General features: G+C 36.1%; 1 protein-coding gene across 1 annotated transcript in view; it reads left to right on the top strand.

The window, feature by feature from the left end:
• TMTC2 (transmembrane O-mannosyltransferase targeting cadherins 2) overlaps nucleotides 1-23832 on the top strand; it is a 237224-nt gene extending 213392 nt beyond the window's left edge. The window contains exons 11-12 of the mRNA XM_042017640.1: nucleotides 116-179; nucleotides 20928-23832. Coding sequence (XP_041873574.1) covers nucleotides 116-179; nucleotides 20928-21107 — 244 coding nt within the window. The 3' untranslated portion in view covers nucleotides 21108-23832. The remainder of the gene's footprint in view (nucleotides 1-115; nucleotides 180-20927) is intronic.
• The last annotated feature ends 2574 nt before the right edge of the window (nucleotides 23833-26406 follow it).

Genomic DNA, 26406 nt, shown 5'->3' with positions numbered 1-26406 from the left:
AAACAGCAGGGAGTAGTTGCAGTGTTTAGTTTTTAGCTGTGCTTCTGTAGGTATGGTTTCATTTTAACCTGAGGAAAATGAGGTGTAACCGTGTTGTTCTTTTCCATCCTGATAGACAAGCCAGTCTTAATGAAGAGGCTGAGAAGTACTATGAAATGGCAGCAGGATTAAGACCTAATGTAAGTACCTTCTTAATGATATCTGTTACTTAAGTTGATGAACGTGCTACGTACTGAACGCTTTGTGTCTTGCTGGAGCATTTGATCTCTCAGCCTGTGTTATATATGTTCTTTTAATGGTTAATTATTGGGTAGTCAGATGAAGCTGTTCATTTGTCAAACCAACCACTGCACTTTCAAATTGCCTCAGTGAAGTGATCTAGCCATAAGTCTTTCTTTGGTAACATACTTGGAAAAGACTTCTAGGTTTAGATTTATTTATCTATGTTTAAATGTGTTAAGTTTGGAAAGCTTTTCCAATTCCATCTCTTTTCACTAGTAAAAGAGAATGAAAGGCTATCCTGTGAGCTATTGTTAAAGGCATTTTTAATAATACATTTATGCATTTTCATCTGTCATGAACTTCTGGCAGACGTTGTTCAGCAAACTTAAAGATACTTATCTCTGATGTAGTTGTATATTGGCAAAGAAATACTTATTCATTGAGCAGATATATGTAGGAGTAAGTGACAGATGCTTTTTAAAAAGGGAAGCTTATGTTCAATTTTCATTGCATCAGGAATTAAAGAAATAAAATATTTTTTACTTCCCATTTTTTCCTTAATATTATATTTCTTTTCAATTACTGTCACATTTTGGGGAAAAATCATGAATATAAATGGGGCAGAATTTATTTTAAATACATAACATTTTGTCTATGCAATAAATCAAATCTAGGAAAATTTCTGTCACAGAATTCTGTAGTGCCAAATTTGAGGATACAAGTCAGCAAATGCAGTAAACAAAAAGGAAAAATCCAAATTAAAAAAAAAAGGCTTAAAAGAGTTTTCAGAGCTAAGAATCAAAAGCAGCACCAGCTAAGACTCAAAACAAGCTAACAAAATATAATAAAAAAACCCCATAATGACGTATTCATATGAAATTACAGACTTTCACACTGTCTCTTAAAAACTCTCAAAAAACTACTTATTTCATTGCTTCATAGTTTGTGAAATAACAATAAAGACTTTGTGATTCACAATGCTTTTAGATGCAAGACTTTTTTGCCTCATTTTTTTTTCTGAGAGGATGCCTTAATGTTGAAAGGATTCTCTCAGCTGTCTGCAAATTGGTACAATTCTTCTTTTCTGTGGTTCATTGTATGCTCAAAATGCTTCTCAGAAACTCAGAAATAAGTTTATTGTGTATAACCCTATAAAAATATTGTTATATGTGTGAGATTTCTCAGAGAGCTTTGGAGTGACTGACAGCAAGCTCATAGCAATGGATAATTCTCATTATTGATGACAAGCTTTACATATTATGACCAAAGTATCCTTTTTGAAGGATAAGATTATCAAAATAACTTGTTGTAGAAATTTTCTTCTAACTTTGATTTTTGTAAGTAAAAATCCAATAGGTACTGGTGTTCAGCTTTCTTCAAAAGATAATTTCACTTTTATATTCAAGATGATAGTTTAATTTTGTAGCTCAGCATGGTGTGCCTATGGTTTTTAAGACTATTTTATTAGTTAAGAGTGGGAAACTTCTATCCATTTTCACAGCCATTATCAACTGTCTGATGACTTTATAGGGGTATTTCTCGAAAACGTAAACAAAACCAGAAGTAGTCAAACATATCTTTCTTATTGTTATTAACTCTCAAATTTACCGTAATAGTTTCAGATTGGGAGGAAAAGAACTCACTTGAGGGTGGCTTACTTGGTAGTAAGCAGTTTAATGCATGCATGGTAAGACAGAAGCTCCCAATCTTTCCAAAGGAGCATGGAATGCGAATTAGTGAAGAGCTGTGTATTTCATGGCTCCATCTGTACCAATAAATTAAATGTGCCCAGAACTATTCTCTAGTGCTGACTGAACCAGCTGCTTAGAGTGTGTCCAGGTATTGTCCTAGAGACTGCAGTGATCCAGTCCAGAGTTGTGTAGGAACCATCCTCACAGCCTGAAAATGCCCACAGTTGATGTTGTTGTTTTGTATATGCCCTATGTATCCTCTCACTGTCTTACGAGTATGAAGGATCAGCAAAATTATGTGAGTCTAACTGATATCCTTAGGCAGAATAAGTGATTGAAGGATTTTTGTTTTATTTTTTGTATCCATCTTTAATGGTCTAGAAACATTTCTTGACAGAAAATTCAAAATACTAGATGTATTCATGTGATGTAATATACAGATTCCTACCATTCCATGTATGTATACACATATCTATATGTATATTTGCGTGCACCAGTTTAGCTGCTAAGAGGTCTGTCCCCAGATTGCCTCTCAGTGAGAATACTGTGACAGCATTGAAGTCTCATTCTGTGCAGTGGATCAGCCTTGTTACTAGCATAATTGGGTGCTGAAAGTTTCTGTTTAACAAGAATCTTCCTTCTTCTGGTGCTTTAAACAGTACTGTTCGACATGAGTGAATTAGGGAGCAGCATCCCAAGTAAACTGGCTCTCTGCTTTTTTTCAGTATGACTTTTTACCTTTGGTTCCCCAGTCACTTGGCCAGATCCCAAGTTGAAGATCCATTTCATTGTTATCAAGTTCCTTCTTTCACTGTTCCAAGACAATTAAATTATTAGTTATTCTTTAGAATTGGACCAATGCCTAGCTCCTGAAAGATTTTCAGCTAGCACAGCCTGAAACAAAACTCGGGTTTCCACTCTCTTGCATCCATGTCTTTACTGATATAACATATTGTATATCTCTAATATTGCTACTATAAGATACAGTCCTTAAGAGCAATAAGATATTTTAGTAATATTGTAAACTCAATCTTTTACTGATTGTTAGTGAATTTTTTATGCTCCTTTAGCTATCATGACACAGTTTTGTTCTCAGCATTCTCTGTTTTCCTTTTGCATCCCTTTCTTTGGTTTCTCAACCATTCCTGTTGCTTTTGTATTGAAGCAGTACTGTATGCACGGTTCCTCATCTGCTGCCTAATGTATAAGCCCTTTGGATCCAGAAACTGCTCTGCTGAGCTTTTCTACATCCATGTCCAGTTTAAATGGCCATCTGAGTTACTACTTTCAGAGATACTTAATTGGCTATTTTAGTGCTTTTTCCAGACAACAGTCTCCACTCTTGCATTTGTCTCCTAGACAAGCCCTTTTATTTCAGTGTCTCAGAATGGGAGAACAAGAGAGAGCAACCAATACGCCTGCATGTCTGAGTCACATTCTCATTCAACTAATCCATTTTTACAAAGGTTGTGACTAAGACAGCTAAAAACATTGCCAGAAACACAGTACTTGGTTACAGAAAATGTAACTTCTCTGAAACTTGCAGCCTATTGTTTTTAAGAAAGCAAACATTAAAAGATTTTACTTTTGCAATATTGGGGGTGATTCATTCATCACTGAACTAATTCTGAGAGGTCTGAGAATACAATTTACTTTTTTGTGACAAGCCTTATTACAATGAATAAAGTATTTCCAAGAAAACTGTACTCAGTAAAGGAACGACTGAATCCAGCAAAGGTGCGTTAAAATGTATATCCACATCTGGAATGCGATCTTTGCTTTTGGATACACATTCTGTCTGCAGATGGTAAAAGAGTTAAGAAACTTTGGTACAATAGCTGCACCAGCTGAAAAGGAGCTTGGGTGCAAATTAAAAACAACTCTGGCTGTATTATTGTTGGAGATACAGACCTAGGTGTTCTCTTAATAATGTTGACAATTGGCCTTATTTGCAGTAGGTTGGTTTTATCCTCCATGAAAGTAATTTCCAGACAAATTTCAGAATAGCAGTATTTTCTGTAGAACATACTGCTGCTTTTAAGATGGGAACAATTTGTCTTTACTGAAGAAGCAAGCATTCTCAAGGTTATGTCTATTTTAGGTTTCGGAGAGTCAACTTCCCCTGGACATCCAAGGGGTAGAAAGGAATCCAGGAAGCAGTTCAGAAAACAAGCCTACTTTTATTTGCAATTAATTATTTCTTACAGGACTGTCTTTTCTTCCTTCAACTCTTTAGGTAACTTACAGAGATTAGCCTCCCTAGCCCCTTCATCTTTATGAATGCTTTGCAGAAAATACGTTACTGCATTGTGTGTTGTACCATGATCAAATCAAAACAAAATCATTGTAGAGCCTTCTCAGTGAGAAACACATATGTGTTTGCTTTAGCAATGTTGGCTTGAGTGTACATTAATCACATTAGTCTAATTTTAACAAATTCAGTTGCATGAAGAAATGAAATGTAAGTTTCATTTATACAGTAATTATTCTGAGTGTGAGTATTGCTGAAGAAAAGCTGTATTCAGAGATGATTTCTGGGTGCCCTATATATTGTAATCCTCACAAACCAGGAAATTGTTTTAACAAATCGTTAGGCACTCTAAAATGTGAGCTTTAGGCTTGCTTTGTTGTGGAAAAATCAGTCATCCGGGAACTCTCTTTAAATTGTCATTCTTTACAAGAATGTGAGATACCAACTTAAGCTTTGGCCTTTGTTCAGGTTTTAAGATATCATTTGTGAAATAGAGCTGCGTTTCTAATTTTTTAAGTTTGAGCCTGAAGCAGCCAGTCTTTAAAAAGCCGCTCTAGAACCCCCACATATGGCCAATGGCTTTTGAGAAGAAAGGGCACTTTGAAGTGTGACCTCAAGAGTATTAAATGAAAGCGAGCTCACCAGAGCCTTAAGACTTTGAGCCACCACCTTGAGCTGATTGGCTTAGGAGCATTCCTCAAGGAGGTGCCGTGACCTGCAAGTCACTACCATCCCAACCACATATTAGTGCTGCTTGCAATCTGGAGCTCATGACAGCTTTAAGCCCCATGTCATCAGCACATTGTCAGATACAGCTGTTTCCACTCTACCACTTCAAAAGGGCTTGATTAAATGTCTTACTGTAACAACATACATAAAGACACACAGAGTGAGGGGGAAAGGAGAAATGTACCTATAAGCAAAATAAATACAATTTCCACTAGATGGTTTAATCATGATGTGGGGGACTAAACCATTTTTTGAATTGAAGGGCTTATGTAATCAGTTAACACAATATCATATTAAAAAGCAGTTTCTACAAGTGCTTCTTTTATTTTTTTTTTCCCAATTCTGGAGCGCAGATTTCATGCCAAGGGCTCCAGGCTTGCAATAAGCTCTACCTCAGGCTGTCTAACTGGTGAAAGAAGAATGCTGGTGATTTCTACATAATTGACTGTAATTTCATAGGCACCTTAGAGATAACAGGCTTTCACTGCCTTCTTAGGGAAAGTGTTCATAATGCATGGGGTTTATTCATGGCAGGACTTCTAAAAAGAAATACTTCCAATAGTACATACATCTTCAAAAAAATGAATGTAACATTTTTGTCTTGAAACATCTGTAATCAAGATTTATTATATATTTTTTCCTTCAATGTTTCTGTGTCAAATTTTCCTATTTGGTTTTCTCATGAAAATTCAGTAATTGCCTCTTGTAGCTTTACCAGGTTTGGAGTAATTGTGAGGAAAAAAAACTTTAATGCATTTTGCCAGCTTTGTTAAGGACATGTCCTTTTACTGCCAGGGAGAATTTCTGTACTTCTGCTATGTTAAATCTGCTGCTGATGGGAGTAATGAATGGGTTAACAGCAATTCTTGCATTGTCTGCAGCTGGTCCCCAGCTGACCAAAGAACTGGCTACCTTGGATCCAATGTCATTGTCACCCTGCTCCAGAGATATAGCAGATTCCTCACCAGTAATGTATCTGTTGCCCCTGCAGCTCTTTTGAGCAGGTCTACCTAGTGCCTGTTACCCAAATGCAATTGAAGTGCCTTGCCATCATCCATACTCCTGATTTCTGGAGCATAGTACAGATAAAGCTGACATTATTTCCTTAGAGAAACAGTATATATATTGTTTTAACACTATGTATTATTGCCAGTAAAGCATCACAATTTCCAGCTGCAAATCCTTGTTTTAAAGTGTTGTTTTGCCTGTTTACTTCTTTATTCAAAATAATGAACACATGGTAGTATTTTATCTTTATCTACTGGTGCTGCTGTGGCATGACCACAAAGCTGTATTTTTAAGTAGTTAGCATCCAGCAGATTGATCTGTTCAGTTGTTTGCCTATACTGAAAGTTGAAAAGTGGGCCTTGTGGAACAGAAGGAGCTTCTGTTGACTGCCCGTGTGCTCTCCGAGACGCTCCCAGCTTCTCCTGCCCTGTGTCAGGGCTGCACATCTTCCTACTACTAGCACCAGCTGCTGCTAAGCCTTGCATTGGTTAAGGCTTCCTCAGTGTGTGCCAAACTTTCTGTCTCAATAAGATGAATAGCTGTGGATTCCTTCCAGCCCAGCAATGCTCTTGGCCTCCTGAAAATGCCTCCTTTCTTTGCTTCTGTTGAAGGTGTGAGGAAAAAGAAAACTTCCCAGGATCCAGTTCTTCCTCTCTTCCTGCTGAAGACTGAACCAATCGTTATAGGGAATGCAGGACTTTTAGGGACTAAAACAAGTACTGTGGCATCCTAATAAAAAGAATAGGCATGACTGATGCGAACTATATTTCCAGATGACGTGTTTTTGATAGTTTGACTTCAGAGAGATACAGGGGTGGGATGCTTAGGCATGGATCAGCTCCACTGGGAGAGGACATAGTGGAACACCCTTATCGAAAAGAGGGCATCACTCTCTGATCTTAAAAGGTTAAGAGAGCCCTTTCTTGGTTACTGTAAATTGGTTAGATTGTCCCTGTTGAAACACAAAAAAATGACTCTGAGATTTGATATCAGAATAGCTGTGACATTTTTCAGTCTGCATAGCGCAAGGGTGACCTAGCCTAAAGGTTGTGCAGAATGGAAAAATTCAAGAAAATTAATATTAAATGAAGGCAAGCTTCCTTTCATTTTAGGTAGAGAGACTTCTACCGTCAGTGTTTGCACAGAAATAGCAATACTTCCCCATGTAAGGAGTTATCCATGCACAAAGTCTCTCTGCTCCTCCTGAGCTTTTTAAAATATAATTAGTCCCTAACTCAATTTTCTTTTGTTGTTGTTTTGCTTCACCCCTTTCAGGTCCTTCTTGTCTGAAGCTTAGTCCAAGGCAGATCTATTATTTACATCCCACTATTTGGGGAAAACAGCATTTATTCTTTTGAACAAAACAATTTCTTTCTATATTTGCAATTATATTTGTTCACGGCCCTTTGAAATATTTTTAAGACACATTTGGGGTTTTTTTGGTGCACAATTGTCAGCTTCAAGACAGGCTTCTGTACAGGCTGTTGCTCTGAATCCTAAAGTATTCCTACTTCAGCAGATATTGGTGTCTCCCACCTTAAAAAAAATACAGCAGAAAAACCAAAAAACCTCATTTTCATCACTGTGATCTCCATCAGGGGCCAAAGAAAGAATACAGGCTATTGGAATGGGGATATTTACCTGTAATATTGAAGTACAATATCAGGATGAGTTATATAATTTGAAAACCGATTTACTCAGCTGTGGAAAACACTAAATTTCCTTTGGGAAATACATGAAAATATTTATTGCCTTACTCCAGAAAATCCTACATGTGTTTTCTCCTGCATTGTAGCAGCTCTGTAAAAGCAAGCATCTAATGTGCTTTTGGGCAATTATGGAATACTTAAATCTAGTTCTCAATATTGTGATCCATCTTTGTATAAGATGCGGAAGAGCAAGCTGGAAATCATGTCATTACCGTTCTCATCTTCAACTTCATGAGAGATAGGTTATGGGGAGTTGATTTGTACTCTCCTGATTACACAAGCAGTTAAACATGCAAATTTCTGGGATCAGTTGGCTTGCTCAGTGTAATTTGTGAGCTTTGAAATTGAATTAAAATGCCTTTAAGTTGCTGTTTATTTCCCATCTAGAATAGTTTGTTGTACATTGATATTCTAATCAATACGGAACTATTTTGTCTGTGCAAGTTCTAAATGACTGAAATGAAAATACATTTGAAATTCTTCTGCTTATACAGATACTGCATTGCAGTAGCACCATTGACTTGTTTAGAGTTGCTTCTGTTTCTCCTGCATAGGAGAGATAAATTGGACTCTGTAGATTCTGATTTCAAGTGAAATTATGCAAGCATCTTATGAGCTCTCCTTAGCTTAAAGTTTTCCAAGCAGTACACTGCATAAAAACACTTGGTAAAAGTAAGCCAGAAACTCATTGTCATGGTAATTCAGAGTGTTTTTCATTTCATTTTTAGCTATGAAAATGTTTACAAATTTCCCATAAATATTAGTCCTTCTACAGCTAATTATTGACATAATGGTTTTTCCAAGCCATTCATGAACAGTGAAATGTATAGACATGCTTTTACTTAAGGGGAAAACAAATGGTGGAAATAGGCACCTATAGACTAACTCCTCTTTTCTAATTTATTTAACCCTTAGAACTTCATTAAATAATCAATTACTCTTACCAAGAGCTGCTGAAACAGTAATTTTGTGCTAAACGTGTAATTTGGGAGAAAGAAACTCTCTGATAATTCATGCTATTCACTTAGCACATAGGTCATACCAGGTTTTCAGTATGTCTGATGGCAATCCCTTGTGCTGCTTGGAGATGCTAATAAAGTCTTTTCTTCACAAAAGAAACAAAAGTACCCCAGGGTATTTTGGTTTATGCACCCATTTTCCATTGTTGGCTCTGTTGCCCACAGGGTCCAAATGTTATGTGACTAAATCTCTAAAAAGAAGAAGACAATGTTTTCACAAAAATCGTACATATTATTATTGGTTTAGTATGTTTCTCAAGAAGTTAATCAGGGAAGTATTAATTTATAGATTCTGTTTTCTCTCCAGCCACCTACCCTTGTTCTTCCAATACCATTGGTTGATGTAATTCTCCATGGAAAGCTCATAAGTTCTCCAAAGTGAAGGCATTCTCATAGCAAATAATACTTGAGCTATTTAATTGTCAAGATCTTGATACAGAAATTTTGTAGGACTGCACCTCAGTTAACTTGAATGAAATCTCACTTTTTTATATATATATTTTTTCATTATGTGAATCTGAAGTCTTTATCTCATGTATAGATATGTTCAGTCCAGCATCAAAATTGCTTGAGGAAAAAAAAGCTGTGAAGTCAGCTGGGCCTGTCTCTTGGAGTGCAGATTTGTTTAATCTAGCGTTTTAGTGTTTTTCATCCACATCTTAGTAGACAGAGAATTTTTTTTCCTGTGCTTACTCTTCAAGAATGAAAAAAAACCTGCAAAATGATTGTGTTTGTACTCAACTGTGATGTTCATTTATTGAATAATTCAAAAAGGTTTTTGGAACTAATTAATAAGAAACTGAATAGTCTAGATTTGTACTACTGAATTAAATAAAATGAATCATTATGCTTTGAGATGATGAGAGGTAGTAGTTTGTAAAGATGCAGTCTCTCTGCTGATATTGTGGAATCAAAGATGATGCATCATGGATAGATTTATGCACTAGATTGTGATTTACAGTAAGTCTGATTGTAATATGGCAGGGATACTGTGCTGCCTGCATCACTTCCTGGAGAGAGCAAGATTGCCTTTGCCTGGTAAATGTAGCCCTTGTTGTCAATCAGAAATAAAGTGCCATGAAATAGAGAACTCACACCAGTAGATTAGCATTTCGAAGATTAAACCATCTGTTTGAACTCAATTAAAAAAGAATCCAGCAAGATTATTCCTAATAGAGTGTTCTAGTGCTGATTCTAGAAACAATACAATGTATTTATCATGCAATTAGAACTCATAAGAAAGTGGGTTTAATGCCCATTAAATAAACCCAGCAACTGTACATTCTCATTAGGATGTTTTGCAATAAATAGCTTCCTAATTTTCTTGCTGATCTGTAGTTCTGATGTATTTCTCATTCTAGGGATGATTTTTAGTTGTGTATTGACATATCCTATTAGATTTTTTTTTGCTGCAACTGGTGTTCTCCCCTACCCTTCCACACCTTTGGGTTTAATGTAATTTTGTGTATAGAGGAGAAATGCCCTGTAGTGAGGCTGGTTTTGGTGTGAGATCTGCCTGAGAAGAACTGTACGTTTGCAGACTGCTAGGAAGGGAATGGGTGGCAGCTGTCTGTATGAAGTAATTTGCTTGAAATTTATTTTTAAGAGTAACTTCAGTATGAGTTTGAATGTATTTGTGCCTTGTAAAGTTAGTCTAGAGATCAGATGCCTGCAAATAAGAGATGCAGTGGGGGGGGGGATGGATGGCTGCTTGTTTCCCCCAAAGAACAGTCCCTTTTTGAGACTGTCTGAACCCCACTGTTTATTGGTTGTGATTGGTGCTTCATTTTGCATTCACATAATTCTGTTTACCACGGTTAGTTTTACTGGAGAGCAAATGTGCATTCCAGTGTACCTACCCTATTGAAATGTAATGCGTACAATGAACAGCTTTATTACTAAGATGAGGGAGTTTTGCTAATTCTTCAGGTGTTCCAGTAGGGATTGTCTTCCTTAACAATAAATAACTTTAATCTGACATTAGGGTTTGTAACAGTGCCAGTTGCCTCAACATCTGGTTGCCTCAAGCTCATTGCAAACAATTACAGCATGAAAGAAAGTATAAACTTTTTGCAATAAAACAGCAACAGTAAATAAAATCCACAATAAAACCTCTAGATTGAATTCCTTAGGAAGATTTGCTGTATGTCTCTTAGATTCTGTGAGGGTGAAAGATTAATATCTTTATGGTGGAGTTACTTGGTGGAGTTTTATTGCAACGCAGTAGTTCTACTTCATTTTTTCACTCTGACTGCATTTGAATACGTAAAATTATCAGACATATTTTCTGTAATTTTTGAAAGATCAATACATGATCCTTTATTAATTCTTTTTGGAAAATTCTGTTCAGGTAGCTGCATTGATAAGAGTTTTTTGCTGATTAGTTCGCAAGTTTAATGTTTTACCCATAATAGAGGAAGAAAATTCTCTCTGAACAGAGATCATGGAAATTGCACAGGAAGCAAACGTCTTGGTTTGGGTGGAAAAATGGTCTTGAACAGAGAGTTCACTGGTAGAACTCAAAGTTAAGTTTCTGTGGGATCCTGTGATGTTCATATAGAATGAGTAATATGTGTAGTGAAAATTGAGGCAAAATAACCTGAGCCATCAACTACAGAATTACACAGCAGTTCTACTGGCTCTGGATTATACTTTGCTCCAGCCATAGAGGGCTTTTTCTGATCCAGTTTGGAGCAAGCATCTGTTTTCACTGAATAATTTCTAACACTGAAGTCCAGAGGCAGGAACTGAACTTTGATTTCTTGGTACTAGTCCTAAAAATATTAATTGTCCTCTTGTGCCTTCAGAAATAATTAATTAAACTCTTTTAAAAAAGGAAAATATTATTCAAATTGTTGCTTCATGTGTCCATTTCTTAAAACCTTATTTGACAAATACAGAAAACTTGTTTGATAAACAGCATTTGTCAGCATATGCTGCATCAAGTGCAGTCTTTCAGAGTAGAATGTGTAGATCTACCACTGAACATATCTTGCTATTATTGATATTAATTACTGTAAACACATGTCACTATTCAGGTGTGGTAAATAAGGCTACCCTAGCTGCAAGTAATTTCATTTTTTCAGAACTCACAACCTTGTAAAAGCCTAGTGAGCAATTAGTGCCCAGTCATCTTACTATTAGCGATCAAAGGACTAAAACTGCAGCCCTGAAATCTTTAAGCTATAAGAATAAAAATGAAATCCGTGCACTTACTGTGGAAGTTAATAATTTTAATATGTACTGTGCATTTAATTCCTAAATACGGTATAGGGAACACCTGCAAGTTACTGGCTGCCAAAAAGTAAGGCATGATTTTTTATGAATTACACAGAAGACTGTAATTCAGCATTTTGCAAAGGACCTCTAGTATTTGCCTCTCTTCTCAGCTGCCCTTATAATTCTGTGGGTAAAATTCAAATTCAAGACAAGTGTGGGCATAACATTATTGCATTAGGTAAGAAGCATGGTAGTGATAGGAGCCAGATGAAAAGGACAAAAGGGAAGAAAAAAAGATTGACATGCAAATACTATAGGGCTTCCATGTTGGAATTTGAGAAAAGAAAATATTTATGAGCAAGACTTCTTCAAGTGTTTTCAGTTGTACCTACTCTGTAATAAAATTGTAGTTCTTTAATTAATATGTCATCTCAAGTTTTTTTAATTTATTTGCAAAGTTATGTAGTTATTTTTTATTTTCAAAATTGCCTTGATAACATTTCCATGCGCTACTGTTACGTTTTCAACCAATCTGAAAATACCTTCAGATACTATTCATAAACCATGTTAATATGGAAATTGTATCACTTCATGTGATAGACATCCATTGTCCTTCCCTGCCAGGGAGATTATTATTAATAGAGGAATAGTGATTGGTTCTGTTGTCTAGGGAAAGTTAGCCAACAGAAAGCATTTCAGTGGAGGAGTGGGATAATGGCTGAAATTCAACCCAAAACAACACGTGATGCCTCAAAATCTTCTAGGTTTTTCTTTTTGTAGTGCTCTAAGAGCACACTTTGTCTGTGGGCTGTCTTAGTAATAACTGTGCATGATGGAAGCCTTAAAAAATTAACAAAATTATCATTCTTTGTGCTCAGAGCAAGTGTGTCAAGTTGCATAATGGTTTACACAATGTGCCTGAAAGCAATGCCTTGTAACTACAAATACCTGAATAGTTTGGGAAAACATACAGTCATACCAATATTAATCTAGTTCTCAAGCATTTAATTCGGCTGACTACTGTTGTGAGACAAAGGTGCAAAGGCTTGTTGGAAATTTAATGTTTGACTGAACATTTGAGTTGAAATACTGGAAATCTCATGATATTGAGATTCCCCTAACTAGAACATAGTGAAATTTTCAAGACTAGAAATCAACACTACTTCTTTCTGAAACTGCAGTTGTTGTCTGTTCTACTCAAAAATAGAAACTCTAATGCAATATGCCTGTTACCAGCATCTTGGAAGAGCTATACAACCTTCTCTGTGTACTGATGTATTTGATAAGTATCTGGGCAAAAATAAGTGGATGATGCATTCATTCTCAGCAGATACTTTTATTTTCTAATGGCATTTTATTTATTTGAGAAAAATGAACATGTTTTAATGCTAGTATTGTGAGTATAATTGTGATTAAAAATTCCGATGATCTGTACATTAGTTTTCTCTGAAGATTAGCCAGTTTTGATTGTGTTAATGTGGACAGCTATTCTTATCAGCCTTGCATGTGAGCTTCTGGGTGAAGTAGTTCGGGTTTTTTTTAACATTTTACACTTCTTTTAAGTTAAAAGTGTGCTTTATCTTTAGGCAGCAACACGAAGCCATTTGCTTTTCTGATTTCCAAGGTTTAGAAAGAAAATGCATGCAAAAATACATTTACTCACATTTATTTTCGTTTTAATAAATTTACTTTGTCTTAATAGGACAAAATTCTGTTACTGAAAAATTTTGAGCAATTTTTATTTGTCATTATCATAGTACAGTTGACATTTCTGTTCACCAAGTTTCTCATTTGCTTGAAACTTAGTTAGTATGCAGCATATTTGTGTTGGATAAGGTAAATAAGTTCTTAAATGTTTTATAACATAATCATAGCTATATATTAAAATCATCACATTGCAGACATTAGAGCACAGTTGGATTTCTATAAACAAAAATTAAATAATTTGATTTTTTTTTGTTTTAAATGGAATCCTAAAGTGTGAGAAAAAATGAATAAGATTATCCTATTCTATACTGATGACAACATCTGAGCTGGGAAGCAAAGAAGCTTAATTAGAAACACTTTGAGGTCTGGAAAGTGTTGCTTTTTTTTTTTTTAATACAACCATAATATGAAATGCTCATAACGTATGTTCCTCTTTAGCTTTTATTATGGTAATACAAGTATGTTATCTAAAAATGTCCATCACAGTTTCCATATAAACTGAGTGATTACTGGGAGACTTTTCAACCATAAACCAAAGCAATTGTTGCATGACCATTTGGAAAAAATGTCTAGATACACAGAAATTATGAGTACATTAAGTACATATGAGAAATTAGGTACATTTTTGTAGGATGTTTTCAGCTGTTGTTATCATCCTCTCTGTTGTTATCAGCCTTTAACATGCTTTTGTTAACTTGCTGATACATAAACTGGCATACCCTGAACTTGCATAAAGGCCAGTGGTAGATAGTTTTCCAGCATCAAGATGTAACTTATATCCATATATGCTTGTTTAGTTTTGGATAATTATGTTTATAGTATGCTGAGCAGTCTCTGAGGGTTGAGATGAACAAGATGTTAAGGAAAAAGTCCCCACTGGCTGGAGAACATTGGTAGTAAAATGTCCCCTATTGATGTGATAATTTGAGAAACAAAGTAGACTGCTTGCTGCTTCCTTCCTATGCTAAGTCTAGAACTTTTCCCTGAGTCACAGCTGTGGGTGTCCTTAATGGTGCTGATGTCTCAATCTACAAGCAAACTGAGTAATTTCATGGTATACTTGTGGATGAAGACTGCACATCTGTCATCCATAAATAGGAAAAAAATGGTGAGAAACCCTTCCTTCTGGCTTTAAATGCACATATCATGTAGTTTGCAGTTTGAGATGGGAGAGTCTCCAGTGTTTCAAAATACACAAGGTTAGATGCTTACAATTTTATCCTCCTTTCACCAGGCAGGTTAAAGTGGCACCTGCTTTAGGTGTCTAGATGAGAGTATTAAAATATAAAAGAATAAAGAAAATTTTAAAAGGTATGCATGAACTAACGTTTTTGTAGTATCATCAGGTGTTAAGGTGGATAGGTATTAATTCATTCTGTTCTTCTGCTTTACTAGCCTGCTATATTATCCTAACCTGAGACTATATATAAATAGTATTCAACAGAAACTATTTTATTCCTATTTACTTTTTAAAATCTTTTTATTTTTTCATTCATTTATTTATTTATTATTTCTTTGGAGGCCCGGTTTTTTTGCAGGATGTTCACCTTCCCTGGAAGTCAATAATTTGTTAGTTTGGTGAACAGTAAATGAGGTCTCTTCCTGTTTAATGACATATTAGTAAATAATAGGTAAGGTTATTCTCTATTCGGTGTTAACAGCATAGTACTCTTAAAGATGATGACTGAATCCAAGGATCCACTCCCCTCTGGAGCCTTGGCTTATTGTTATTTAGCTTTATAAAGCTATTTATGTTAGTCATTCTTAAGGTAATTAGAGAGGGACACAGGTTCCCTTTGCAGCAGAGATGTTTAGGTCCTTTTCTGACTAATACAACAGTGGAAACTGTGCTCTGTGTTCAAATTAGTCCTGGCAGGGCAAATGTTTTCCTGTCCATTTCCCCTCTTAACTGTTTAAACTGAAAACTGTTTTTGACACAAAAGCATACTTACTAAAATTGTTCGTAAGCAGATTTGCAATTTAAGTGATGTACTTAGCTACTTAGCTATTGTAGAGGAACAGTTGCAGAGCATTTTTCCATTTCAAGAGCTTGCAAAGATGCTGATTTTTTTGTTTATTTTTTTCCAGCAGAACTGAATGTTTTGCTGTCTGGGATGATGACACAGGAAATCCCTTTCAACTTTGAATTTTAGCTTTTTTATTCTGTCTGATCTATAGTACTTTGACATGCATCCTGTCATCTTGATCCAGAATGTTTTTTGCACCAAATTATCAGTACCTAGACAACTGATTTTTGTTGTCTTAGCCAGCTTACTGGAGATCAGTGTCTTAGCTGTCATTCATGTGCTGTTTGGGACAAAATACCAGACGCAGCATATGCAAACTGCAGTTCTTTAGAAGCCTTATAGTGCAAAGAACCAGGCAGAAACGAGTCTCTCTCCATAACTGCCACTTGGTTTATCTGGGAACACCAGATCACTCCTATAGAAAGGTCTGCTTCCATGTGCCACTGATGAATTTACAGTGTTGTCAATGTATTACATTGGAGAGTAAGATCCAGTTGGCAGCAATCATCTTGCTGCATGTCCCTCCCCTGCTTCTCCTTCTACCTGCTCTGCCCACACCATGCCTTAAAGTAGCATGTTTCCACCTTGAGTAACTCCAAGGTCGTGGTTTTTCTCCAAAGTTGTGGTATCTGTCAAAAGCAAGTGCCACACCTGAAATGATTCTGTTGTCTACAGTTATTTTTAGTGATAAAAAAAAAGAGCTATAGACATTTTGATTGTTTTGGAAAATACTGTGCTGTAGCAATAATATCTGTAATAACAGTTCAAGAGAAAATTCTTGCAATCACTGTAGGAGGATAAAAAAGGGCATGACAGCATATTACCCAGTGGCCACTGATCAGATGCAGCAGTCCCCTGTGCTTTTCTCTCATGCCTAGTGTGCCATTCTGCAACTAATACGCTGTTTGACTACTCAGTCAAGGTACCACCTAAGTGTCTTTGGTTATCAAAGAGAAGTATCTGAATTCTTCACCCCTTTTGAACTAGAAGTACTGGCATGAAATATTCATTTGTGATTGATATTTTGTGTCCTTCTGGAAGTATGGACTTAATTCAAAAGGAACCCGTAAAAGAATAAGTGTCCTTAATTGGACTTTATTAAAACAATACACAGCCTCTGTGTTTCTGGTAGGTTGGCCATGCTTATAACAGTATTCATTCTACAGTCCTGGGGTTGTTTTGAAACATCTACAATATCACACACAGCAGTAATTCCTTAAGAGCAAGATGGATTTTGGCAACATCTTTTCAGTGTCTTTTTAAAATGGGTAATTGAGAAGTATCTTGCACTTGTGATTCTACTGGAGTAAAAATTTCCTTACAAGTTCCCCAGCATCAACAAAATGCACTGTCATCTCAGAATCTACTGCCCTGACCTCTGTGGTGTTGAGCAGAGAAGGTCATCTGTAAGCAGAGCTTTGAGGAAAACAATTTCAGATTTCCTTGCTTGTGTTTGGACTGTTGTTTGTTCATACTTGTCTGCCATGGTATATTTGTGCCTAGGCTAAGTGTTTTTGTATTTGTTTGTCTCTCCATAACTTCTGAGGCCATGTAGGAGTAAAATTGTCTTATGTTTGGGGCTGTACTTCTGCTATGGCACTTTCTGTGTGTGGAGCCAGAGATGACAAACAAGGAGGCAGTTCATCGTCCATGTCATTAAGATTGATTATGTTTATGGGTCCAATACTGCATGTGGTTACATTAGTGTAATCCTGAAATACTACTCAGAATGATTTTGAATTATTTGAAGATTCTATAGCTCTCTAATTTTAGAGAGAACTGTATGCTAATATTTTTGCATGGCCCAGTGCTCTCCTTTTTTTGGTACTCTAGGGAAAATTTGGAAAAACTGTCATCAATGTAAACCAAAAACACCTCAGGCAACTAAATGCTTGCCTTGTGTTATTTCATTATTCATTAACTACTCTGTTATTCTTCTCCCCTCCTCCCCATGAGCACCTTCCCCCACCACCCCCAAAAAACCACTAAGGAAACAAGCACACCACGATAAAATGCTAATAAAGGGAGTAATTCCAAATAGACCATAAAAGACAGCATTTATAACCTCAATAGAAATGCCAGTCAGCTATTTTTGATGTAAAGCATCTGTCTCCAGAAGGAAATGAAGGCAGGCCTGTTTCTCCTTTCAAGTCTCTGAAGTAGTAGGTGGTGTCATTTGTTATACAGTGCTACAAGTCCCATGTTATTGCAGTGGTAGCTGCTGACTGCCTTTGTTAACGTACTGAAAAGTTTTATCAGCTGTCTTTAATAAAAGACAACCAATGAAGAAAAACTATAGCAAATGTCTCTTGCTCTCTTATCCTCTGACCATCCTTTATTGGTGTCAGAGAGCAATGGCACCGATGTAGAATCTTGTGGACACACAAAATTCTTGTGACTGTTACAATAAACCATACCTATTGGGGTGACTGATACCCTAGAAAGTTAGGGAGCAGTCTTTCCAAAATCCTGTGCACTTCTTTATTTAAAATGTAAAGGAGTTGGAATGAACTTTCAGTGCTACCTGAAATGATCTATCAGTTCACATTTTCCATGGATACATTTGTGTAGAGCATTAATAGAATTTGTTAGGCCTCCAGGAAATCAGGAATGATGTGTAGAAGTTGGAAAATTTCAGTTAAAAAGCATGCAATTTGTTCTTTTTATTTGTTTTTGTTGCTTGCTCTTGTGAAGTGATATATCAAATTGAAGACATGATGGTAGAAGAATTTCTTAGCTAGGCATATAGTCTTACATATATGAAGTTCTTGATTAGTCCCATACATGCACCATATTTTCAGGAAGGCATGGAGGAAATGGAGAGGAATTCTGGAAGCCATATGATACAACTGAGTTATTTCCTGCACAGTAGGTTTTGTGAATGCTGTAGAATTAGCTTGGAGCACATTTAAACATGTGTCTTATTTATATGAGTTTTTCCAGGTTTAAGATTTTTTTAGTCCTTATCCATTGTAACCTTTGTCTTTGTGCAAACATGTGCACATAGTTATAATTCAAGTAAGAAGACAGCTGTGTGTCAATGACTTGAAGAAAGCTCTTTCATTCATGAACTCTCATTAAACAAAGAAATAGCATGAGTAGAGGAAATGGACATTCCTACTCATGATTTGAGAAAATTCTATCAAACAATCTGAAGTCTAAAAATAAATTAGATATGGGGATATTTAGACAGTCATCCATATACATGGGAGCTGATTTCCAAGCATTCTTCATTTTAATAGCATCAATTAGCACCCAGAACATCTGTAAGTAAGGAGTATATTATTTCATTATAAAATAGCATGCAAGACTGGCACTTCAAAGGTGGAGCTATGAAAATATGGCTACCAATATGATTTACCTGTAGCATAGATTACATTTTAGGGGCCTAATTTCCCTTCTTTTGGAGAGTATTTAACTGATAAAACTATATAAAACCCAGCTGGGGTTTTTTGTTTGTTTGATTCTCAGTAGAATGAAGTAACTGACTTACAGAAGGTGGAAAAAATCTGTCAGGGTAAAGCAAGAAAAAAATAAAACTAAAAATTACATCTTCAGATTGCCCTGCATTAGCATTGTGATGTTTACAATAAGGAGAGCTGAACTAATTTTGTTTTGCTTAATTCTGAAACTCTGGAAACCGTTTGCTCTGAAAATTTGATGCATTGCAGTTTTTTATGAGTTTTTGTGATGCATATATTCATAGGTTAAAAGAAGCAAGAAGAAAGTTGAAAAAGCATGAAATATTTGTAAGATATAAAACATTAGAATTATCTGAACAACATTTTCACCACAAAATTTAGGTGTTGGACGTAGGAATTATGGCAGTTTTGTTGAAGCTTGATTAAAAAGGGTAAGAATAATGAGTTTAACTTTGTAGTGGAGAGGTTTGGAACAAAGGTAAGTCTTCCTCATCATAATGATTTCCTCTTGCCACAACAGTCTGGGAGACCAACTGTAGAGCATATTTTATTGCCTTCTACCTCACATATTTTCATAGAATCATTGAATGGTTTGGGTTGGAAGGAACCTTGAAGATCATCCAATCCCAACCTTCCTGCCATGAGCAGGGACACCTAGACCAGATTGCTCAGAGCCCCCTTCAACCTGGACTTGAACACTTCCAAGGATGGGATATCCACAGCTTCACTGGCAACCTGTTCCAGTGTCTAACCATTTTCCTGAAGTTATTGTCACTAAAGGGCTTCTAAAGCGTACCAGCACCCTGTCACAGTACTCTGAAGCTGATATGCCATGTGGCTTCACATTTTGAATATGGTGTTTTGAGCAGAACACTGATGAGTGGTGACTTGAAACACTTATCCTCTGAGGCAAAACTATTTGATGTCAAAAGTGAATTTTCCTGAAGCTCATTGAAACTTTGACTGACCTGAGGGGGAGAACCGTAGTGAACTTTGTGTGGTATATTTTTTCCCCTTTTTCTTTAAAATGCAAGGTACTAGTTTGATAAATGCCTTTACTGTGCTCTCACTAGGATGTGAATACCTTTGGTACTTGCCAAAAGGTAGGTTAGACTGTTCTCTTCATCTTCATAAATGTGCTTTTCTGCCCTTGTAATATTTGTTAGCTCCAGTGACCAGGCATGTTATTATCATGAAGAACCTATTATTTCATAATGGAATAACCTAGAGATAAAAAAAATAAAAACAAGCTAAGCATTTTGTCTTAGCTAAACACGAAAAAATTGTTAGTAACATAAGCCTTTAAATTGATTTGTTATGAAATTTTAACATCTTTGTTATTAAATAGCATGTTTCCACCATAATTAATTTTATTCAATCATTCATTAAGAAATAATTGCCACAGCCTGAATCTATATGGATATCCTAGAACCCCTGAACATTCTTATATTCTGAGAAAAAATTATATTTTCTACCAGTCACAATTAAAACAAAGAGAAGAAAGGGATAAGTTCCAATGTGTTAACTATTCCCAGTGATTATAAACTCTTTATTGGCAATGAGTTTGATTAAAATTAAATTCCTGTTGCTAATTCACTCTTGGATTACTTTAATTTTCTCTTGGAACCTGTGTTATGCCAACATTACCGCATTTAAAGCTTACTGAGTTCTGTGTTTTCTCATTAAAGAGAGAAGTCATATGTCTGTAGACACAAGAACTTGACCTGTTTAAAGCACAAAGTACACAGCAGCTGTTCAGAAACTTTTTCTTGTTATCGGTATTTGCTTAAATTACTAAATTGCTTCCATGAAAAGTCAGCAAACATAAGGGAATAACTTAGGTAGAAGAAGATTGTCTGAAAAGAAAAATTGAAAATATTTGTAATATTCCTCCTTACTTTTATTTTTTTTTATTTGTACCAGTATCCTGCTGCCCTAATGAATCTGGGAGCCATTCTCCATCTGAATGGTAAACTGAAAGAGGCTGAAGAAAACTACCTCCTTGCTCTTCAACTTAAACCTGATGATGTCATCACCCAGTCCAATCTTCGCAAATTGTGGAATATCATGGAGAAACAAGGTTTGAAAACATCCAAAACATGATGATGAAAACTCTGAACTTCTTTTCCTTAAAGTGATTAAACCCACAAACTAGAACTTCCACACAGTTGTCAGGTCAGAGAACTTGTTGGACTTGACTGCAAGGATCAGAGGTCCTAACTGCTGCTAGGAGAAGCTGTTCTGCTAGATAAATAGAAAAAAGGGAGACTTTGAGGTATTCATGAAGAACTTGTTACACAACAAAAATATTTGGAACAGTGGCACATGAGAGAAGTTGTTTTGGTGTATTTGATAAATAATTACAAATCCCATATTGCTTACTTTTGGGTGGGTACTTGAAATGTATACTGTCACAGAAATACAAAGGGAAAATTGCACAGTATATACTAAGCCATATGGGAGTTAAAATGGTAATAGTAGGTTAAAGTATTTTGCTGATACTGTAACTCATTAAAATGTGTACTAAATCCAATGTGTTTGCAGTTTGTCTTAATGCTGCTGTATCCCACTCTTGAACCACTTGCTAATCAATTTCACAGCTTATATGGCCAATCTTTTTTCAAACCTGTCACATGATTAGATGACAGCATTCAAAATTGTTTACTGAGAATATGCCTGTTACTTCAGCTTGTTAACTTACAGTGCAGTTTTCTTGAGATGTACAGTCAAATTTCTGTGAGGTAGACAGAATGACCAAGGAACTGTCTGTATTCTACATCAGAAGTAGTATGTAGGCTGGTAAAAAAAAGACCAGAGGTGTGATTTAGTAATACAAGCAAGAGTGATGTTTGCCCGGATACTAAATCAGAGTGATCAGACTGTCATCTTAGAAAAAAATAATTGGTATTATAAAATAACATGTTTGACTCTCTTTACTTTGCTGTCAGATGTCTAACTTTAAATTGGACTCTGCATATGATATTTTTGCAACAACTAATTAAAATGAGATTTGAAGATATTAGTGCTTGGATATGCTAAAATGAGACTTCATGAGCAACTCAGAGAAAAGGGAATGTTATACATTGATGAGGCTAGCAAATAACTGAAGGGACTCGATTCAATCATGCTTAAAATAGTGTAGATTAAGAGGAATCCATAATGGTGGTTGCCAGTTACTTTTCACATTGTTGGTGTTTTAAACAAATCTATTCAGATTCTAACCAAATGTTAGCATTATGTTTGTATTCTGACACATGCTAGCCGCAGAGCTGTCAAATATCTAAATACGCCTTTGGTGAGGTTCAATTTATTTCTGTTTCAGAATGATTTAGCCTCATTACTGTTTTGGTCTTCAGATTTTAAATGTAAAAATAATTTATTTTGAATTGAAGTGTATGAAGCTTTAGTAATTTTTTTTCCAGGACATTTGTTAACTGCTTTCTTTCTTTGGAATAAGTAGTATTGCTTGTAAGACAATTTGCTATTTCATTTAATGGCCCTTTGGTATCTGCTTCAGTATTCCTTTCATAATGATAGATAAAATGTTAAAGTGGTAGAGCACCTTGAACTGAAGCTTCTTCAGGATCTTCTCTTAAAAACTCTTTATTACTGAGAAAGGGTTTGGGGTTTTTAGTTTATGTATTCCTTTTTAACTGTTGAGCACCATTCCAACAAAAATGTAGAGAAGAACACTTTGCTGTATTTATTTATTTATTACTTGACTGCAGCAATGTTACCTGCCATTAACACAACAGTCTCTAAGGGTTGCTAATTCTTTTATTTGGTTTTACTTGCATTTGTTTTGTGGTTGGTGTACGTACTGAATGGGAAAGAGAACACTTGAGTTATACTCTACCTTCTTGGTCATTCTCCCCTTACACTTGGATTTTACATCTGTATTGAAATAGATTGGGGAATAGCTGTTTCAAAGTCAGTATAGTAGAAAAACTGTAGTAATGTGTGTTTTCTTTTCTTTCCTCTTGCTCACTAAAATACCATAAGTTGCTAAGTTTACAACTGGCCCACCAGAAGGGCCAGAGGGGCAAGATTGTCTAGTTTTGTGGAGTGTGTCAAGTCTTTCTCAAATAATGTTCTTGCTGGAAAAGCAAAATTGAAGGATCAAAAGTTGAATTTCTACTTTATAGTTGAAAGCAATGTTAGAATACAATGGTAGCTTGAACTTATTCTCCTGCTTTACTGACTTTCTGGGAAAAGATATAGAAATAGATAGTAACTGTAACTGAGCTTGGTATAGAACTGTGGTATCCTGCAGCTTTATTTGCTCAACAGCCATCAAACTTCGATGGCTTCTTGGTCTTAACCATTCACCAGTTTATTTGTCTCCTTCAACTTGTACTTATTCTTGTTTGGTAATTTTTATTCATTGCACAAAAGGGGGAAGAGGGGAGCACTCCTGTGATACGGTGTCATGCTTGCATTGATTACTGGTTTTGTTTATTTCTTAAAAAAAAAAAAAACAACGAAAGAAAAAGAAAAAAGGACTACCATAAATTTACCAAGAATGTCCCTGAATACATTTTTTTAATATAGGTCTGAGCTTGATAACTTTCTTCTTTTGGGATAAATTTAAAACATGTTTAAAATATGTCTCTCTGCTCAGGGATTTATGGTGGATTACTGCAGACAGTGCTAAAAACAAATAAAAGAGCACAAGACAAGTTTACTAAATTAAAATTTTATTTTTTGAAAAACTGTTATTTGTATAAATTATCAGATTTGTAGGCTTTCCTTTTTGTAGAAATAATTGTTTATGTGCCAGATAAAAGAATTTCAATTTTGTTTTCAATAATAAAGCATTGATAACTAATTCACTGTGTATTCCTTTGTATTACTGTAACAACACTTGGGTTTTTTTAATTGTTCTAATGTAATGAGTATTCTTCATTATTTTTTGCATGGGAGAAATGTATAGCATAAGTAAAACACAACCTGTCACATTTGGCTTTTTTCTATACCCTGTTGCAGTTAGACTTCAGTGGATATTTTCAAAAAGGTTCCCTGCAAGCCTTTTTTAATATTTATACTCACAAAATCAGGCCAAAGGGATGATAATGATCGTATTTGATTATTGTATCTAAACTTTATAGGAATAAAAGCTGATGAATATATTTATAAAATACTTTTATATTTACATACAAACACGATGTCAGTAAAAATGTTGCTAAAATGTAATTGGGTGCAAAAGCTGGAGAGCAGATTTTGCTTACATACGAAGTCTTTTTCATGTATGAGGTCACCTTTTCCTCGTGCTGCTGTGTCATGTGATGAGTTTCAAATCTTCTGGCTTCCTGCACAGAGATATTATGAAACGACATGGTTCTTTGGCCTTTTGGCTTCCTCTTAATCTTCTATGGACAGAGCATTCTTAGCTCAGTGCTGTATTAATATTCTTATACCTTCCTAGTTCTGTTCATTCAGGTCCCATGCATTGATAGGTTTGCTCTACAGTTGAAAAACATGCATGGGCATGAGCAGAGCTGTAGAGAGGCTTTGGGTCACTGAATTGCAAATTCACCTGTCATGCCTTATTTTTATTGAAGGTCACGCCTCACCTTCAGACATTCCTTGCCTGAGTAGGTGTTGATAAATGGCAGATGATGAATGCAGAGTATGCAAAGAGTCATCTGAACTGTGTCACTCGTTTCTTGTGGAAATAGATTCTAAGCATGGGCTTGAGCTCCTGCTCTGGCACCTTAGCTCTGAAGCCTTTTTTGTAGATCCTGTTCTGTCTGCCTTATGCTATGTTTCCAATGTTTCTGCCTTCCAAGAATCAGGCAGCAGATTCTTGCTACATCTCCATTTCTGATGGAGGCACATGACAGCTCTCTGGTGATTATTTTTAGTCCTGCTTTCACAGACCCATCTGAACTTGCTCTTGGTAGCTGGTATGGATGGCTGTATCACTTCTGGGATTTCAACTAGTAGAAAGGTAAGGCACTAAATTATTCTGTGTAAGTATACCAGCTCATTTGGATCTGGCTTGGGCCTCTGTTGTAGGCATTCCCATAGCTTTGCCTGACAGAGGTGGCTGCAGGTAGCATGGGAGAGACACTGCTTCCAGTTCACATCTGATAATAGTCACCAGCAGCTGAGTTAGGAGCAGATGTTATATAGGCTCCCTTAGTTAGACTGACCCTGCAATTTGAAAAGTCCCTGCCTTGTTTCACACAGATACTGACATTTAATCTGCCTGAGATTCAGTAGTGTGACATTGGAAGAGTGTGGTTAGTGGAATAGACTACGTCTGATGTTGTGAGGGGATAGTATGAGGGAGGTTGGGAGCAGAGGCAGACATTTTGGGGGACATTAATAAACCTTTAGAGGGACAGACTTTATTCCAAGAACAAAGAAGAAGCCCTGAGATCAAGTTATTCTAGGATAAACTATGGAAAAGCATATGCATGAGTAAATTTAAAAAAAAAAAGCCACAAAAAAAACCCCCAAAGCTATACAGTCTTGTAAAAGTTGTGAGTTCTTCTGTTATAATAAATCGAAACCAAACATTGCCAACAGGAAAAGCTGGCCTTGGAATATAGTATTTTAAAGTTCAGGACATAAAAATATATTCCCCATTGTGCTGGTTTTGGCTGGGATAGAGTTAATTTTCTTCACAGTAGTTAGAATGGTGCTGTGTTTCAGATTTGAGCTAGAAACAGTGTTGATGTCCCAGGGATGTTTTAGCTATCACTGAGCAGTGCTCACACAGAGTCAGGGCTTTTTCTGCCTCTCACACTGCCCCACCAGTGAAGGGGCTGGGGCTGCACAAGGAGCTGGGAGGGGACACAGCCAGGACAGCTGACCATAGGGATATTTCAGACCTATGGCATCATGCTCAGTGATAAAACTGGGGTGGAGTTTGGCAGGGGGCAGCTGTTGCTTGGGAACCATCTGGGCGTTGGTTGGTTGGTGGTGAGCAATTGTTTTTCACTTGTTTCATCTGTGTTTCTTGGGCTTTATTTTTCTCACGTTTTTGTAATTTTCCATTATTATTATTACTATTTTCTTTAATGTATTAAATTTATTTAAATTTCAATTATTTAATTTTTCCTAAATCAACCTATGATTTTTCATACTTTTACCTTTCCAATTCTGTCCTCCATCCCGCCGCAAAAGTGAATGAGCAGCTCTGAGGTGCTTAGTAGCCGGCAGGGGTTAAACCATGACACCCACGAGAGACTGAATGCATGAGTCAAGTTATGCCACTTGATTGGAAAGCCTTTAAAGTTGCAAGTCAATGTTTCTCCCTTGTCTTAAAGATAAATTCTTGATCTTATTTACCCTGTTGTTGTGCGCTGGCTCTTTAGTGGAACCACAGTTCTAGAGCTGGACAGCTTTAAAGGTTACATATAAGGAAGCGTTTCAGAAGGGCAGAAACATCACC

The sequence above is a fragment of the Corvus kubaryi genome, unplaced genomic scaffold (assembly GCF_017639235.1).
Source record: "Corvus kubaryi isolate FWS band 111438036 unplaced genomic scaffold, C.kubaryi_AGA036_p1.0 137, whole genome shotgun sequence".
Classification (NCBI taxonomy): domain Eukaryota; kingdom Metazoa; phylum Chordata; class Aves; order Passeriformes; family Corvidae; genus Corvus; species Corvus kubaryi.
This window is presented reverse-complemented; position numbering and strand designations above follow the sequence as displayed.